The sequence below is a fragment of the Hemitrygon akajei genome, chromosome 21 (assembly GCF_048418815.1).
Source record: "Hemitrygon akajei chromosome 21, sHemAka1.3, whole genome shotgun sequence".
Classification (NCBI taxonomy): Eukaryota; Metazoa; Chordata; class Chondrichthyes; order Myliobatiformes; family Dasyatidae; genus Hemitrygon; species Hemitrygon akajei.
Window position 1 is genome coordinate 27,460,044 of NC_133144.1, and position 19,624 is coordinate 27,479,667.

Consider the following 19,624-nt stretch of genomic DNA (forward strand, 5'->3'; position numbering starts at 1 on the left):
ACAGCTCGTAAGAAATTTGGATAAGTATGTTATCGGGGGCTATGGGAGCAGGTTGATGGGACTAGGCAGAATAATAGTTTGGCACAGACTAGATGGGCCGAGGGGCCTTTTTCCCTGTTGCAGTACTCTATGAATTTATGACTATGTATACAAACTTTTGTTTGAGAATTATCTAACCACACAATGTATAATGACTTAAACAGTTCATGAATTAACATTATTCAATTTTTAAGCAACCCAAGAAAGCAGCTGTTAAAACTAATCTGTGACGTAGCCTTTAGACACATTAAGACTTTAGTAAATATTAAGCATACATCTATAACAGCATTTAGAGCTCTTGAAGGAGTTGCTCATTCCTACCAATTTAAAGACCTCAATCTTTTCCTATGTTATTTAAAATAATTATTGAGATTATTAAAAAGCTAGCAGTTGTTTGTAATAAATCTATAAACTCAGCACAGGCACACCAGGATCAAGAACCAGAACACAGCTTCTATTATATAAATGAGGATGGATAGGTAATTAAAATATAAGACTTAATAGCATTGAATGAAGCTTGTACTTGAAGAAATCCAAGTTCAACAATGAAGAGGGCATAGTTAACCACAGGTGAAGTGTATTGATACTTTAAGGATTTAAATTATGTTAAAATACCCAACTCTCGCAGGACATAACTGCTATGTGTATTTCTTAAGCCAGTAGCTTTCCCACGTGCTGTGAATATCGGCACTTTTTCAGCCACTTTTATGAATGACAGTGATTTCATACTAAAGAATAGTGTTGCAGTTTAGAGGTCTTCAAATTCTTTAAAAAAAAACATGCATTTCTACCCAAGAGAATGAAAACTAGCCTGATATTTTGTAAAGTTGGTGCTTACAAGTGGTGTGCTCAACCCAGTTGGAAATGTGGCTAATCAGTTTCCCAAAATGTCACAGAACCAAGAGTTATGTGTTTTTTGTACCCATTGTTAACTTTGAAAGAACTCACTGCAAAGTCATATCCTTTTAAACATTTTATTTATTTAAATATTAATACACTTTCATTTTAAATCCTCTGAGTTTTCTTTTCACCAACAGGTCATCATGATTGCATTCTTTAAAGCAACTCCCCAACCTCTCCATTCTTCCCATTGTATTGACTTTAAACTTGCATCCTCTGGTAATCGACTCAACAATGAGTGGACTCACTAGCTCTAGGGATCAGATGCCCTGTCAACTTTGTGAGAGTTCTAATTGAAACTGCCTTGTAGGAAACCCTTGGGATCATCAGTCTGGAAACTTGCTGAGGCCAAGCATGTCACATTGTAGGTCACAGAAACCGAGCATGGATACTGAAGAGGGCATTCACCAGAGCAATGATGAATCATTCTGTTCTGTTGAAAATCAATGGGGAGCCCCTGGGTATGTGAGAGAGGAGGGATATAATGTAATAAGAAAAGGGAGGATTGGGAATAATGGGATTTCACCCAAGAAATTACACTGGCTCCATGGGTGGGCTGACGAATTTCCATTCCATTTCCTTATAATAAAATTCAAGGAATTACACTGGTAATATTACTGTACACAATTGAATTCATTAGAATTATTTGAAACAACAAGCAGGATTTAACAGCTGACCTCCATGCAAAACAGTAACACTATTTGTTAGCAAGTCAGTATGATTAAACACATCAGGCACAACAACACAGTAAACATTGTTACAACACCCTTCAAGGAATCATGTTTGATTCATGCTTGTAAAAACTTTTTATACATTTTACATTTAATTAGTCCAATACTTCATAAGTCTATTCAATGAATTCCATATTATTAATCTGAAATAACTAATCCCCATGAAATGTTTGTTCAATATCCATATCAAATATTATTTTGCACACAAATATCAGTAATCTGTGTAGATTACCAAGTAATTGGGGGAAACAATTATGAAAAGTGTATGTATAATCATCCCTATTTATTGGCTCATGAGAAGAGAGTATGAATTTTGCACTCCCACTTAAATTAAGCTCCACACATACGCTAAGAAGATCTGAAAAATTAATTAAATCAGTAATACATCAATGCCAACATTAAATGATGAGCAGCTTCCTTAGGTTGATGGCTGTGCATCACAAAGGGCCTGGATTTTTATTCACTCAGTGCATTGTTCAGGACATGAAAGTAGACAAAATCTAGGCTATCCGCATCATATTCTTGCTGCTTTTATAATCCTGTATTCACCACTCTTTTGATCTCAAACTAACTGGTATGTGCAGATGCACACAATACCTTTCAACCACTCAGCTATCCAACACTGCCGCTTGCAGGCTATTCTAGATACTTCCAATTATTTAACTTCATCTGTGCTGTATTTTAAAATCGCCAGTATAATCAACTCAGAGCCTGAGCCTTGTTTAGTTCTAACTGGAATCAACCTGGGAGGGGCAGTGGATGTGTGGTGGAGAGGAAGGGTGTAGGAGGGAACCTACACAAGAATTCAAGGCTGTAGGGATTGAACTGCTCAGGGCAAAACCAGCAAAAAAAGGAATGAAAAGGACTGAGGCTGAACATGAGGCCACCAAGATTAGTTGGAGAAGGTAACAAGGTATGCTTTGGCTGCAATAAATATTGTTTATTAAATTAATGTTTATAATATATAATGCCTTGAAAAAGTATTCAAACCCCACAACTATTTTCACATTTTACTCTCATTTTCTAAGTTTAACATATATTGAAGTAAGATGTTTTTAGCTAATATACAAAACATTGTGCATATCAAAAGAAAAAATCCAAAACCTGTCAACAATTTACCAAAAATTAGAAAAACAAAATCCTGAGGCTGAAAGAGTATTTATCCCCTTTGTAATTATTATGCTAGATTTCCTCAGAAGTAATATATTACTTTACCAACTCACCCAATTCATTGATGCAGAAAATTGGAGAATCGCTTACTTTCAATGAAATTATAAGAATACTGTAAATACCCCCAAGTTCCAACAGTATGGTAGATTCTCACCAGGCAAAAGCAAAATGAAGGAAAAAAAACATTCAGGTCAAGTCAGGGAAATTATAATAGAAAAGCACAAATATAGGAAAGGGTAAAAGTAATCTCAAAGGCTCAGAACGTACATCAGCTCAGTGCAATCTATCAGGAAAAGTGGAAAAAAATATGAAAGCACAGCCACACTGCCTAGATCAGGTTGCCCCTCTAAACTTAGTCGTCAAACAATGGAACTTGTAAGAGAGGCTACTATGACACTACAAGTCACTCTGAGTGAACTGCAGAAATCAGTGGCTGCAACTGGAGATGAAGCTCACGGCTCCACAATCTCTAAGATTTTGCACAAACAGCATTTATGGAAGAGTGGCAAGGGAGAAGCCCTGCCCATAAAGACTCTATAAAGATGTAAAAGGTCATGTGGTCAGATAAAACTAAAGTGGAACTTTTTGGCCTCAACACTAAGTGGTACATGTAGCACAAATCTAATACCATGTAATCAGCCAGGTAACAGTATCCCTAACGTAAAGTATGGTGGAGGTAACATCATGTTATGGGATGCTTTTCAGCAACAGGGACTGAAAATCAGGCCAGGATTATAGGGAAGACAAATGCTGCTAAATAGAGTAAAAGAGAGACCCTGGATTAAAAACCTGCAAGCCTCTGTCAGAAAGCTTGAACTGGGGATGGAGTTCATCTTTTAGCAGGGTGATGTCCCAAAAGCACAATGCCAAAACAACCATAGAGTGGCTTCACATGAAGAAAACTGATGTCCTTGAATGGCCCAGTCAGAGTCCTAACCTTAACCCAACTGAATATCTCTTGCAAGATTAAGATTGCTGTCCACTGCCACTCCCCAACTTACCTGGCACAGCTTGAACAATTTTGCAAGGAGGAATGGGTGAATCGTATTTTAAAGCTAATAGAGACTTATCCAAAAAGACTACTGCCTGTAATAGCTGTGAGAGGTAGTTCAACTAAGTACTGAGCAAAGGGGGGGGGGGGGGTGAATGCTTTTGAACTGATGTTTTAGTTACTGAATTTTCAGTTTTCATGCTTTACAATTCTCCCTGTTTTTTGGGTTCTACTGTGAAAAAGGAGCATGTGATTCACAAGTAAAAATTCTCAGTTAAACTGATCAAAATCCCTAGTTCTAATATTTGTGAACAAAGGGTTGTGGGTTCAATACTTTCTCAAGGCAATGCATATACTGTTTATAATAAATTATAGTTTAAACTACATTTATAAAATTAAAAGTAATATTGACAGTTAAGACAGCTGAAAATCAAAGCATTGTTATTTAAAGCAGAGTTTTGACTTGAATCAGTTGGCGTGATGCTATTACAGCTTGACGAATTCCAAAGTTCAGAGTTCTACAAGTAATTTGTAGGTCCTCCCTGTGGAACGTGTGGGTTTCCTCTGGGTCCTCCAATTTCCTCCCACAATCCAAAGACAAACCAGGTAAGTTAGTTGGTCATTGTAAATTGTCTTGGGTTAAATCAGGTTTTTTTGGGGGTTGCTGGAGCAGCATAGCTGAAAAGGCTGGAAGGACCTACTCTGCATTGCATCACTAAATAATTAACACTGCTATTGCAAACCATGGATCGTGATTATCTAATGCAGTGCTCCTGAAAATGTTGAAATGTTGCCATCTAGTGGTAATACACACAAAGACATCCTGCTTTCTTTCAAAAGGACTTAAATACCTGTATTATGAATAAAAAGCCACTTAAAATGGAACATCCTCCAAGTAAATTAAGGCAGCAAGAGGAATCTAGCCTTCTTCAAAATCTGTTTCTAACTTTTCAGCAACATAGCTAATATTCTCAAACTGAAATATTATAACACTGCGGCTACATTCAATTGAAGAAAACTTAACCTCTAGATTGCATTGATGGGCTATTTACAATCAAGCACTCTCTGAAAACTTTAAAAAAATCTCAAGCATCTTTTATTTTGCAGTACATTAGCAATGTGATGTTCACTGCGAATGCTTAGCTGATACTCCTGAAACTACATGGGGACACATTTTTCACCATTTTGTTGTGAATAGTCTAAAATCTAGCAGAGTTATTCTCTGCAAATGTAATAGTGGAAAGGGAAGCAACACACACACAGACATACACAGCTGGAGGAATTCAGCAGGCTGGGCAGCATTTATGGAAATGAACAAACAGTCATGTTTCGGGCCAGTACTCTTTTTCAAGACCTGATGAAGGGTCTCGGCCTGAGATGTTGACTGTTTGCTCTTTTCCATAAATGCTATCTGACTTGCTGAGTTCCTCCAGCATTTTGTGCATGTTGCTTTGGATTTCCAGCATCTACATATTTTCTTGTGTTTGTTATATGGAAGGGTATAAATTTAAAGGGGCTCTGTGGGGAAAACATTTTTAGAATTAGTGGTTGATATCTGGAACATTTTGCCAGAAGTGGCATTGGAATCAGAGAGGAAAAAAATATCATCTTTAAGAGATATTTTTAAGTTGGCAAGGCACAGAAGGATATGACTTTCATGCAAATGAGAGCAGCATGGTAGCATGACAGCACAATGTTAGCTTCCACATTCAATTCCCACTGCTGTCTGTAAGGCATTTGTATGCTTTCCTCATAACTCTGTTTTGTTTCCTCTTGGTGCTTCAGTTTCCTCCCACATTCCAAAGATGGGCAAGTTAGTAGGTTAAGTCAGTAGTCCCCAACCTCCGGGCCGCGAAGCATGCAGGGTGCAGTGGTAGCCGGAATGCACCCAGCACATCTTTAAGAAAAAAGCCAAAATAAACAAGCTAATTAATTAGGTGCCGCTCAGCACGTAAATGTTGGCCCAGATCAGAGGCGATTGCCTCTGAGAGGTGAAACTTTGGGGCAGATGTGGTGCATGCCCAGAGCCTGCAATCGCCTCCGATCTGGGCCAACATTTACGTGCCAGGCAGCACCTAATTAATTAGCTTGTTTATTTTGGCTTTTTTCTTAAAGATGTGCTGGGTGCATTCTGGCTACTGCTGCACCCTGCATGCTTCAGACCCATACCCAGAGGTTGGGGACCACTGGGTTAATTGGCCATATGGGTGCAATTGGGTGGACTGGGCTCACTGGGCCAGAAGGGCCTGTTACTGTGCTGTATTTCTATATTAAAAAACACATAAATAGCATTAATAGAGATGTGCAAAAGCCCAGCATGGACATAGTGGGTTGAAGGGCCTGTTTCTTCACTGTGCAACCTGTGACCAGGAATCATTATTTTCTTTCTCCATACAAAAGAGCTAGGCAAGCAATGAAAAATGAAAGTTGCTTTCTGATGTACTTCAATCAGTGTTGAAAACATCGGGATACAGTAGAGCTCACTACGACTATAGTGTGTTTAAAATATTAATTTTTATACTTTAATTAAAAGCAAAAGACCAAAATTCCATTTTACATCAGGCATACAAGTTAGGCAAACTGTGTTGATGCGAAGCAGCAGCATTTACAAGTTATTTTCCTCTTGCTTAAAAGATGACAAGATTATTAACACTCCATCACTCCAGAAGAAATGAGTTTATATTAAAGACATCGGTGGTATGAACTGCAATACTTTTGACTATTAGATTTATTTTGGCTCAATGTATTTAATAGGACTTGTAGCTTATGTACAGCAGTTCACACCCAAGAAGACTACGTACATATCAAGAAAAAGGGTAGCTTAATATTTTTCAAAGGGGTCACTTATATAGAAAAACATACTAGTCATTTTGATTATAAAGCATAGCAATCGTTCAACAAAGTTTTCCTGCATCTTGTTTATTTTCTTTTTGGGGTTTCCTTTATAAAACAAAATTCTACAATAGCTTAAAAGGCACTGTAACAAATTTTCTTCAGTTTGTTGTCGCAGAGGCAGAACACTACAGCACAGAAACAGGCCCTCCAGTTCATCTAGTCCATGCCCAACTATTATTCTACTTAGTCCCATCAACCTGCATAGCTCTCCATACCACTCCTATTCAGGCACTTATCCAAATTTCTCTTAGATGTTGCAATCAAACCTGCATCCACCACTTCTGCTGGTAGCTCATTCCACACTTGCGCCACGCTCTAGCTGAAGATGACACCCCCCCCCCCCCCCCCCCCCAGGTATAGCTCAAATATTTCACCTTTCACCCTTAACCGACAACCTCCAGCTCTGTTCTCATCCAACCTCAGTGGAAAAAGCCTGCTGCATTAACCCTGTTTATGCCCCTCATGATTTTGCATACCTCTATCAAATCTTGCCTTACTCACCTATGTTTCAGGGAATGAAGTCCTAATCTATACAGTCTTTCCTTATAATGCAGGTCTTCAAGTTCCGGCAACAACCATGTAAATTTATATGTGCATAACTATGACAGTTAAGCATGAATATATGAACTTTCATTTATACAAGACAGTGTAGCAATTTTGAAGTGTGGTGACATAGGCAGCTAATCTGTGCACAGCTGTGTTCCACAGAGAATACAAAAAGGCTTTTCAGTTCATGAAGCCTGATCTGTTTATTGAAATTCTCTTCAGGCTCATTATGAGCAAAGGTGGCAAGAAGATCCCGAAACACATTCCTTTGAGAAATCACTTAATCTTATAGCACACAAGCTAACATTTGGCCTTCTTTGGTTGTAACAACAAATAAAATCCAGTATCCTCCTTGATAGCACCAGAGATTCTGAAATTCTGGAAATCCAGAACACAGACATACTGCTGGAGGGACTCAGCAGGTCAGGTAGCATTTATGGAGAGGAATAGAGAGTTGACATTTCAGATCATCGGGACTGAAAATGAAAGGGGAAATAAGCCAGATTAAGTTAGGAGGAGGAGGAGTACAGGCTAGACAGTGATAGGTGAAGAGAGGATGGGGCAGGCAGATGAGTAGGGAGAGGGAGGATAAAGGGAGAAGCTGGGAAGTGACAGGCAGAAGAGTGAAGAAGGAATCTGACAGCAGATGAGAGTGGACTAATGAAGAAAACGAAGAAGGGGAAACCAGAAGGAGGGGATGGGCAAGTGAGGGGAAGAGAAGTGGTGAGAGGGAAAATGGAATGGAGAATACAAAAAAAGATTTTCACCTATTACCTGCTAGCTTATACTCCTTCTCATCTCCCCACCTGTTTATTCTGGTTCTTCCCCCTACCTTTCCAGTCCTGAAGAGTCTCAGTTCAGAACATTGGACCATTATTCCTCGCCTCTGATGCTGCCAGACCTGCTGAGTTCCTCCATCATTTTGTGCGCGCTATGCACATCGTGAATTTCCTTCTTCACTGTTTCTACAAGTGGCAAGTTTTCTGTCAGCAGGGGCAATATTTTCATTCTCAGCCACCCTATTTTCAAACCAGTCAATGCTCTTAAAAAAAAAACACACTTCAAAGAATTTTGCCTGATTTTCCCCTCTATAAGCAACATTTTAAAATTTTTGTTCCAAAGAATTGTGTTTCAATATGTAGTCAGTATGATAAAAAATGCTTCAAAAGGGCAACAATCATACCAGTGCCCAAGAGCAGGGTGAGCTGCCTTAACAACCATCGTCCAGTAGCACTCACATCTACGGTGAAGTGTTTTGATAGGCTGGTCATGGCTAGAATTAACTCCTGCCTAAACAAGCACCTGGAACCACTGCATTTTGCCTATTGCTGCAATAGGTCATTGGCTCTTCACACAGCTCTGGATCACCTGGACAGTACTAATACACATCAAGCTGCTGTTTATTGACTACAGCTCATTGTTTAACACAATCATTCCTACTGCTTTGATCAAAAAGCTCCAAAACCTTTGTCTCTGTACTTCCTTCTGCAACTGGATCCTGAACTTCCTCACCAGAAGACCACTGTCTGTGCAGATTAGAAACAACAACTCTACCTCGCTGATAATCAACACTGGCACATCTCAAAGATCTGTGTTTAGCCCATTGCTCTACTTTCTCTACGCCAATGACTGTGTGGCTACACACAGCTCAAATGGTATCTATGAATTTGCTGACAAAACAACTATTGTTGTCTGAATTTCAGATGGTGACGAGAAGACATACAGGAGCAAGATAGATCAGCTGGTTGAGTGGTGTTGCACTCAAGTCTGAAGAATCAATTGTGGACCTCGGAAAGGGTAAGACGAGAGAACACACACCAGTTCTCAGAGGGATCAGAAGTGGAAAGAGTAAGCAATTTCAAGTTCGTCTCTGAGAATCTATCCTGGGCCCATTATATCGATGCAGTAACAAAGGTGGCACAACAGCGGCCGCTGTATTTCATTAGGAGCTTCAGGAGATTTGGTATGTCACCAGAGGCACTCACAAATTTCTAAGATATACTGTGAAGAGCATTTTAACTGGCTACATCACTGTCTAGTATAGAGGGGGTGAGGGAAGGGCAATGCACAGGATCAAAATAAGCTACAGAAAATTGTAAACTCAGTTAGCTCCATCATGGGCAGTAGCCTCCCTAGCATCAATGTCATCTTCAGGATCAATGCGTCAAAAAGACGGCATCTATCATTAAGGACCCTCATCACAAAGGACATGCCCTCTTCTCACTACCATCAAAGGAGAGGTAAAGGAGTCTGAAGGCCAATACTCAATGATTCAGGAATAGGTTTTTCATCTCTGCCATCAGACTCCTGAATGAAAACTACATCACTACTTATTCCTCTCTTTTTGCACTACTTAATTTTTAATATATATTTTTTCCTGTAACTTAGTGTTTTTATTATGTATTGACATATACTGCTGCCGCATAACAAATTTCACGACATATGCCTGTGATATTAAACCCGATTCTGAATTTGCAAAAGAACTAGATCAGGATGTTTACTTTCAAAACATAGCCTGCTATAATCTGGAATGTATTGCCTGAAAGGTGTTATAAAACAGATCCTACAGAGGACAAAAAAGACTTTAAGGGAATTAGTTAAACAATGAAAGGGAAAATTAATATAGGAGGTCTGATGAAAGGCAGAGAGGAACTAATTTTCAAAAGAACAAGCATGGACATTTTGGACTAAATAGCTGTTATTTTGTGATTCTCCAACTTCTCACATGGTCTCTGCCCATTATAACTTTGATAAAAGCTTCTCCATTTTCCTCCTCGACTTAGTGATTCAATATAACTATTCCTTCTCAATTGTATCACTATTTAATTATAGGTTCCCATTTTTAAGTTTGGTAAAATTTGTGAATTTATACTTTTAGAATTACATTTCATGTTGGCATGTTTTGACGTTGTGATGTACAAAAAAAAACCATTATGAATAAGTTCACACAAGGAAAATAGTATCTCTACGGATGCCAGTGATACAAAATGAAGTCCGCTAGGAAGGTGTTACCAAGGAGGTGAATATTATATGTTTTTTTTAAAAACATTATAATTCAGAGAAAGACTGCCTAAAAAGAATTTAATCATGCACAAGAGCATTTAAAATAATATTTTAACAAAAGTACTTTGACATAATGTTCAAAACTGATGGTGTTAATAAATGTTTTAATATCTTTGGAAGTATGTTCATAAGTTGCATTCAATTGTTCTAATTATTGATTGTAATGTCCACATAATTTAACATTTTACTGCTGTAGGTTGAATTTCACATCCTGAATGTTCCCCAGTTAATTAACAATGACAACTAATGTATTAACAAAGAAGCAATACACTAGTTGAAAATTAGAACTAAATTGTTCCATTAATCACTCTTACAGTAAAGTTACTATCCATCAGAAACATTCTGAAAATCATTTGAGAACAAATTGGGTCATGCTTTCTTTTATTATTTGAAATTACCTGATCATTTTTATTATTCATAATGACCATTTCCCAACATACTGACGAGATTGGTTGGCTTATACTTCCTACCCTAAACTGTACCGTTTTCTACATCATATTTATTAATCAGTAGATTGTAAGAATAGAAGATCTAATTCTTCTCTAGTTGGTAGTGAACTAAAACCTGGAAGATACAAAAGGCAGAAGCTCCCAGGTATTTCCTGTTTGTGTAATTAGCAGTAATTGCATACCCAGACACTAATACCAGGTTAAACTTTAGGATAATTTACCAGTCTATTGCTATTTTTAAGGATTGTTTCTACAAGACAACTACTGTGGCATTATCAGCACCATCAAAATATTTCTATTAAGGGAACCTACCTCTCCCCCGGACACCTAGTTCCCAATCAAACCCTCCCACTAGCTCCTTACAATGTTAAGACAATTTATTACATCTTATGCAATATTGCTGTGTGCCTGTGGCTCTCTTTCCACAACAGAGCACTAAAGGAAAGCAAAACTGCAAAATTTATTAGCTTAACTTTAGACAAAAGGAAAAACTGAATAGTCGGGATAGTCAAGTCAAGTCTATTGTCATTTCGACCATAAACTGCTGGTATGGTACACAGTAAAAACAAAACAACATTCCTCCAGGACCCTGGTGCTACATGAAACAACACAAAACGACACTAGACTATGTGAGACAGTACAAGGCTACACTAGACTACGTAAAACATAAAAACTGCACTAGACTACAGACCTGCACAGGACTACATGAAGTGCCCCAAACAGTGCAGGGCAGTACAATAATTAATAAACAAGACAACAGGCACAGTAGAGGACAAATTACAATACAATAATAAATGATGTAGATGTCAGTCTAGACTCCGAGTATTGAGGAGTCGGATGGCTTGGGGGAAGAAAGTGTTGCACAGTCTGGTCGTGAGAGCCCGAATGCTTCGGTACCTTTTGCTATATGGCAGGAGGGAGAAGAGTTTGTGTGAGGGGTGTGTGGGGTCCTTCACAATACCGTTAGCTTTGCGGGTGCAGCACGTGGTGTAAATGTCTGTAATAGTGGGAAGAGAGACCCCGATGATCTTCTCAGCTGACCTCACTATCCACTGCAGGGTCCTGCGATCTGAGACAGTGCAATTCCCGAACCAGGTAGCAATGCAGCTGCTCAGGATGCTGTTGATACATCCTGTGTAGAATGTGGTGAGGATGGGGAGTGGGAGATGGACTTTCCTCAGCCTTCACAGAAAGTAGAGACGCTGCTGGGCTTTCTTGGCTATGGAGCTGGTGTTGAGGGACCAGGTGAGATTCTCTGCCAGGTGAACACCAAGAAATTTGGTGCTCTTAACGATCTCAATGGAGGAGCTGTCAATGTTCAGCAGAGAGTGGTCGCTCCGTGCTCTCCTGAAGTCAACAACTATCTCTTGTATTGCTCACATTCAGAGACAAGTTGTTGGCTCTGCACCAGTCTGTTAGCCGCTGCACCTCCTCTCTGTAAGCTGACTCGTCGTTGACTTGCTGATGAGACCCACCACAGTCGTGTCATCAGTGAACTTGATGATGTGATTTGAGCTGTGTATTGCTGCACAGTCACGGGTCAGCAGAGTGAACAGCAGTGGACTGAGCACACAGCCCTGGGGAGCCCCCCGTGCTAAGTGTGATGGTGTTAATTAAGTTTGTTAGCTTAACTTTAGACAACAAAAGGAAAAACTGAATAGTCGGGATAGTCAAGTCACTGCTGGTACAGAACACAGTAAAAACGAAACAACGTTCCTCCAGGACCCTGGTCCTGGAGGACTGATCCGGACTGACTGAGGTCTCCCAGTCAGGAAGTCTAGGATCCAGTTACAGAGGGAGCTGTTCAAGTCTCACAGTTCCAGCTTTCCAATCAGGTGCTGAGGAATGACTGTGTTGAATGCTGAACTGAAGTCGATGAACTGCATTCGAATGTATGTGTAGGGGAGAGAAGCAGAAAAAAAGTGCAAAATCTTGATTTAAAAACAAAATTTTGTAGTAAGCACATAGTTATGGTTTTCAAGGCAAATATCAAAACTCTGATTAAACCATATTAAATATCTAATGTTTTGAAAGATAATATATTGCTTTCATTAATCTTCTCTCTCTATGATAGAGACTTACAGCAGGCTCTTTAGCCTTGCTAGTTCATGTCAATCATCAAATACCCATCTATATTAATCCCTTATCATTTTGAATCCAACTAACAGAAATTTGACTCGTAAAATTAAAAGGGATAAGAAATTTAAGGGGCAAATTAATAGAAAATATTGTAATTGATCAATTTGTTTAGAATAACTTTCATATTATTTCCCTCTTTTGCGTGCTATATCCCATTTTAAAACAAATGTAGCACAATTATTACATTAACTGAGATGCTACATAACTAGAGACACAAGAGTCTACAGATGCTGGGATCTGAGGCAACATGGAAGAGGTGCTGGAGGAACTCAGTGGGTCAAGCAGTATCAGTGGCGAGAAATGGACAATCAAGACCTTTCACCTGGACTTGACCCAAATTGTTAAATATGTATTTTCCTCTACAGTTGCTGTCTGACCCACTGAGTTCCCCCAGCACTTTTTTGACTGATATATAACTAACAAACAAATGTGAATTTAATGATTTGGGTCATATTTTGACTTTTGAATCGATAGATAAATGACTGGAGTGCACCCGAGTATTAATGCTGAAACTGGAACAGTTTATTTGGCTTGCATCATTCAAACCAAAATTAGCAGTCACACAATCCTAACAAATTAACCTAGTTAAAGCAAGACATCAAATGGAATAATGAACTTAGATGTATTTCACATTCTGCCATAGCTTGCCACACTCTTGCCACAACAAAAAGCTGGGTCTGCATTCCAAGATAATCCCACTGTACTGTTTAAAAAAAGAAAAAAATCAATTATGTACGTCATTAATAAACTGGATTCTGATTTTTTATTTTGCACAAAACTTGGGCTCATGCCTATGTAGTGGAGAGCATTGCTGAAGTTGCTAAATTTCAGTCAAAAGTACTCCCAAGTGTCTCTGCAAAAAGAGCAGCAGAGTTCTCTTTGCTCCCTAGCCACAAGATTCCTTCTCAATCCGCATCACTTGTACCAGAATACTTGATTATTGACAGTGTTGCTGTTTGTATTCCCTGCTACAACAAATGTGCTTCCCGGTTTTCCTGGAGAAGTAACTGTATCAAATTCATAAATGCACATTCATTATTCAAGCTCCCATGAGCTCACTGGAGAAAATTGTCAATTTAACATGGATCAACCACTGAACAAGCAATATTTTATATGAATCACTGCTACTATATATAAAAGTTTTATACCAAATGTTATACATTTCCATGCTTTTGTTGAAATATTCAAGGCACCTCTACCTGGAAGAATGGTAGGTAGAAGTTGTACCTTCAAGTGGTGCTTAACTAGCAAGGCTGTTGACTGGAAGCTGGTAATGAGGATTGGGATGAAAAGGTCCTTTCTGGCTAGCATTACTACAGTGGGATCAACATCCTCCTCCTGTGATTTATATTTCCATGCTTCACAAAAAATCCACAATGTTATTTGATTCACTAATTTAACTCTCGTGTAGAAAGACAACTGGAAGTACAAACTACCTTTGTACTCTGATAGCACACTAAACTCTAGTTCTTTGTTAGATTATTTTATTTGGTATCTCTATGGCTGTTCACTGAATTATAGTGCATTTCAATAATTCAGTGCAATGTGTTTATATTTGCTCACAGCAAATATATTTAAAATAAAACATTTAAAATAAAACCCTAGAAAGGTTTTGTGGAAACAATCTTGGCAAAACAAATGATAAATTTTAGTTCATCTGTAAATGATGAAATTAATGCATGCCTATCCACTTTAAGAAAAATATAAAACTTATAAAGACACTAGGCATTAAAGCAAAGGAGAAACTTGTCCAGGCTCTTTACCTCACAGAAAATGCTAGAGGAACTCAAAAAAAGGTCAGGCAGTATCCACAGAGATGAATAAACACTTGACATTTTGGGCTGACACCCTTCATTCAATGTGTTCTGATGAAGGGTCTCAACCCGAAATGATTGTTTATTCTTGTCCATAGATGCTGTTGGACCTGCTGAGTTTCTCCAGCATTGTGTATGTGTTGCTTTGGACTTCTAGCATCTGCAGAATATCTTGCATTCAGGCTCTTTACTTAAAGCTGTCAGATTATTTGATTGTCTTTAATGAGCACACACAAATTTTCCATTGATCTTCGAGGGGCTAACACCAAACGCACAGATAAGAGAGAATTTGGGCTGCACTTACATGGAATATCCACTTTATTAGGTACTTTCTGTATCCAATAAAGTAGACACTTAGTGCATGTTTGGTCTTCTGCTGCTATAGCCTATCCACTTCAAGGTCTGATGTGTTCTGTGTTCAGAGATGCTCTTCTGCATACCTCTGCTGTAATGCATGGTCACTTGAGTTACTGTCTTCTTATCTGCTTGAACCAGTCCTCTGACCTCTCATTACCAAGGCATTTTCACCCACAGCATTGCCCTCACTGAATGCTTTGTTTTTCACACCGTTCTCTTTAAACTCTAGAGACTGTTGTGCATAAAAATCCCAGGAGATCAGTAGTTTCTGAGATACTCAAACCACCCCACCTGCAACTAACAATCACACCACTGTTAAAGTCTCTTAGATCACATTTCTTCCCAATTCTGACACTTGGACTGAACCACATCTGAACCTCTTGGGCATGTCCGCATGCTATTATGCATCGAGTTGCTGCCACGTGACATGTTGATTAGATACTTGCATTAATGAGCAACTGTACAGGTGTATCTAATAAAGTAGCCAATGTGTGCACATGACGGGACTAAAATTAAATACAGTATTTTATTTTTGGGCAAGTAGTAGTGATGGGTAATCCGTGATGTGACAGAGGTCTCAAACATTTCCATTGCAACTCACTGCCAAGAGTTCACATCCGACCCATGAGACTAGCAAACAGGCCATTTATCCATTTGCTAATTTCCAGAAGTCCTAGATGTGATCACTATGAGTAGACAATGTCATCCTCATCTCTGAATTTTCTAATTACAAAATCCTCTTCCTTAGTGAACACAGATCAAGTGTGACCAGGCAACATTTGGCAGTATTCAAAAATCCCATGAAATCACACTTAAAGCCCTTGTTAACATTAAGTTCCGAAAAGCTTCATTGATTTTTTTTGCAGAATATATTAGACATTGTATTGAATGAAATTATAAACACCTAGCTAGCAATTAGAATAATGTTTCCAGTTTCCCATGTAGCTAGCATCAACTCTTCCAATTTTGATGCAGAGGGAGCTTCACAAAGGCAATTCTCTTAATTACATAATTTGACAAACATGCACAGATCTTACCAGGTTTTCTCATAATAAAATACCAATGTTAACTAGACTGTGGAGTTTTTTTTTTAAATTGGGACCTCATACTTATTTTGAGTCAGAAGCCAAAACCACTCCCTAGCCTAGAAAAATTCAAATCCATATAGATGGAATCGAAATCTCTATATTTGTTGGATCTGAATTTGGAAAGGTTCAGTACATGCTACTGAGCCAAATGGCCTAGTAGGTATATTTTAACTTCAACATATGACAGTAAAAGTTAACACTGAAAGACTTAAAACAATTTAGAAACAATTATGTAAAGATATTTGATGAGTTTTGAAATATCAAAAGCCAATAGTAATGCCACTTCAAGTATGCATGTGGAACTAAAAGAGTTGTAACAATGTTTGGAAGTTTAGAGATATGTTACAAAGGTGCACGTCACATCTAGAGTGCATTCAATTCAACTGGGATATAGCTTCTGTACTCACACATCCACAGATAGTATATGCGTTTTGCCAGGACACGATGTTGATCTGGAATCTCATTAAAATCCTGGTAAAAACATGGCTTCAATGGAATGAACTTTGGGAGAGGGGGAAAATTGTTCTCTGGAAGACAAAAAACAGTTCCTCTTAATATCACATTAAATATGGTTAAAACAATTCAAATATTTGACACTCATTAATAAACAGGTAGATCTTATGCTATGCTGTTAAAACACATTTAGAACAGGCTATTACTCTTTCAAATTATGTTACATGCCCTATCATGATTTCATGGGAATTCTCTCAATCTATCATACATACTCTTATAGGATTATATTTTCTGAGGCATAAAGAATGGAAACAAGCCTTTTGCACCAACTTGTCCATGCCAAGTAATATGTCCAACTAAGCCAGTCCCATTTTCCTTTCTCTTTCAGCCCTGTTGAAGAATCTTCATTTTCTCTACCCTTAATATCACTTTTACCTGCTCCAGTGATTTCAAATGAACTGAGAAATTTCTTGTTTGCTCATCTCAGCTGTTTTGTCTTGTGCCTCCTCTATCCAATTATCCAGCAATTATTTTAATTCATCCACTAAATATTTACATCATGATGCAACTGCTGAGTTATGACAGGAACAAAACAAGGAAAATCACTGATTAGAAGGGCCATCTCTGCACAAGGGTATATATCAGATCTGCTAATGGTTCTCAAAATCATTAGGTAGGTCCCAGCAAATCATTTGTTTGAGGACACCAAGTACCATTAGGTGAGCAAGGCCAAGGGAAGTATGATGTCACTTTACTATATTGCAATTCTATAAAGTCTGAAACTGCGAGATCGAGAACCAAGATATTCTTGACAGATCCTCAAGCTGACACAAGAAGCACTGAAGGGGTAGTGAGATAAATTGAGTTAAAGGAATTAGTGTGTTATTTTTTGTGTTTATTATGTCATTTGCCATGGATATAGAGCAGAAGCACTGATAATTATGTTTCAGAACACTGAAAATAGAATGAAAATTAAATTTTTGTCAGCACAGTGAAGAAGAAAGAAACATCAAAAAATAATGTATGTGGTACAATTGGTGAACAGTGATGAAAATAAAATTAATTAGCACAGCAATGACAAAACTTGAATTCATAAGTTTATTGGCCACATTAGGAACAGAGCATTTCCTGCAAAGATGCTTTCAAGTTTTCAAAACTGTTCTAATGATAAAAGTGGGATATCATCAATTTACATGACTTTAGTGCAGTTGTGGTTAGTGCTGCATTGTTCAGAAGCAGAAATACAATTGTGAACATGGAATAAAATGCAGAATATTGATTCCAGTTTTACTTGGCATGATATACTAAGCACATTCAGCATTTAAAAAATGAAACCAAAATTACAGTAGTGTAGATAATTAATTCCAAAATATATAAAGGGATATATTACACAGCGATCACTAGAGAGAAATTGCCACATGGCATCTCATGTGGTTTGTTTTTAAACCATCAAAAAAACTTCAAGTATACTTTTGTATGAATAAACATAGATAAGAGTTTTGTACAATGTAGTAATTTAAGTGGCAGTTTCTGTTGACTAAGCACTGAAGAACTGGAAACTCCCAGGAAATGTTTTGTTTGAAGTGCTCACTCTATGTAGAAAACATGCAATAAAAGAATAAGTGCTGCCACCAATTTAAAAGTCAACTCCCCTCTGAGTAATCAACATAATTTCTGGCTCTTGGGGATAGCAGTAGTTCAGGAAACAGGAGAGCAAATTAGATTGAAATATTCAAAGGTCTCACGTGACTGCAACTGAATGCAAGCAGTACAATTTGCAAACATTTCAATTATGCTTAGGGAGCAAGTAACTGGGAGAAAATAAATTTAAAAAACTTATTTAAGCTTCACAGCAAGTATTAGACATGAACTCAGTAGCCACTTTATTAGGTACAGGAGTGGAATCCACTGTGGTCTTCTGCTGCTATAGCCTATCCACTTCGAGGTTTGACATATTCTGTGTTTGGAGATGCTCTTCTGCACTCCACTGTTGTAATGTGTAGTTATCTGAGTTACTGTTGCCTTCCTGTCAGCTTGAACCAGTCCGGTCATTCCACTCCAACCCCTCTCTTTAACAAGGCATTTTCTCCTTTACAGCCACTACTCAATGGCTTTTTTTGTAGTATTCTTAGTAAACTCCAGAGACTGTAGTGTGAAAAGACCAGGAGATCAGAAGTTTCTGATATACTCAAACCACCCCAAATGGCAGCAGCAGTCATTCCACAATCAAAAGTCACTTAGATCACATTTCTTCCCCATTCCGATGTTTGGTCTGAACATCAACTGAACCTCTTGATCATGTCTGCATGCTTTTATGCAACAAATTGCTACCTCATTAATAGCAGATTAGATATTTGGATTAATGAGGTGTGCCTAATAAAGTGGCCACTGAGTGTAAAATTTGCATTTAATGTGAGATGCAAGTTATGTCAAATGCTACTTTACGATTATTTAGTCCTTTGTGCTTCCAGGAAATGTAGATTATTTTCAGGAAATTGAACATGACTTACAATATATACCCATACCTGCCATACTTTAAATAGTATCTGCGTTCTGCCTTTTGAAGTAAGTTACACGTTCCAACCTATAAAACAAAAAAAAAGGCTATGAAATACAAGAGCCAAATCAGAATTCCAGTTGAATCATAAAATGTACTTAACTATCACAAATCATTTCACTGCAAATTACAGTTACAGGTATGTGTCGTTTAGCATCCATGATACATTCTGTGAAATCAGATGTTATGTGATTTGGACGTTGTGCAAACACCATATTATATACTTAGCAAACCTATATGGAATACTGTAGTGTACCTGTGTCGACTACATAGCCAACTTACATTAAAACGGTATACAGGTAGTCCCTGAGTTACGAACGTCCGACCTACGGACAATTTGTACTTACGAACCAAGGAGAACACAGTCCGCCATTTTAAGTCAGATCGCGACACTGTCCGCCATTTTAAGTCGTTGCCGTTGACACTGTGTTG

At 38.2% G+C, this 19,624-nt stretch overlaps 1 protein-coding gene across 2 annotated transcripts in view; it reads right to left on the reverse strand.

The window, feature by feature from the left end:
• The window catches only part of LOC140714176 (secretory carrier-associated membrane protein 5), a 366,120-nt gene that overhangs the window by 25,699 nt on the left and 320,797 nt on the right, over positions 1-19,624 (reverse strand). For both annotated transcript variants that reach the window (XM_073025052.1, XM_073025051.1), the window contains exons 2-3: positions 19,161-19,219; positions 16,590-16,709 (exon numbers count right to left, since the gene is read on the reverse strand). In XM_073025052.1, the coding sequence (XP_072881153.1) occupies positions 16,590-16,709; positions 19,161-19,167 (127 nt within the window). In that variant the 5' untranslated portion in view covers positions 19,168-19,219. The remainder of the gene's footprint in view (positions 1-16,589; positions 16,710-19,160; positions 19,220-19,624) is intronic.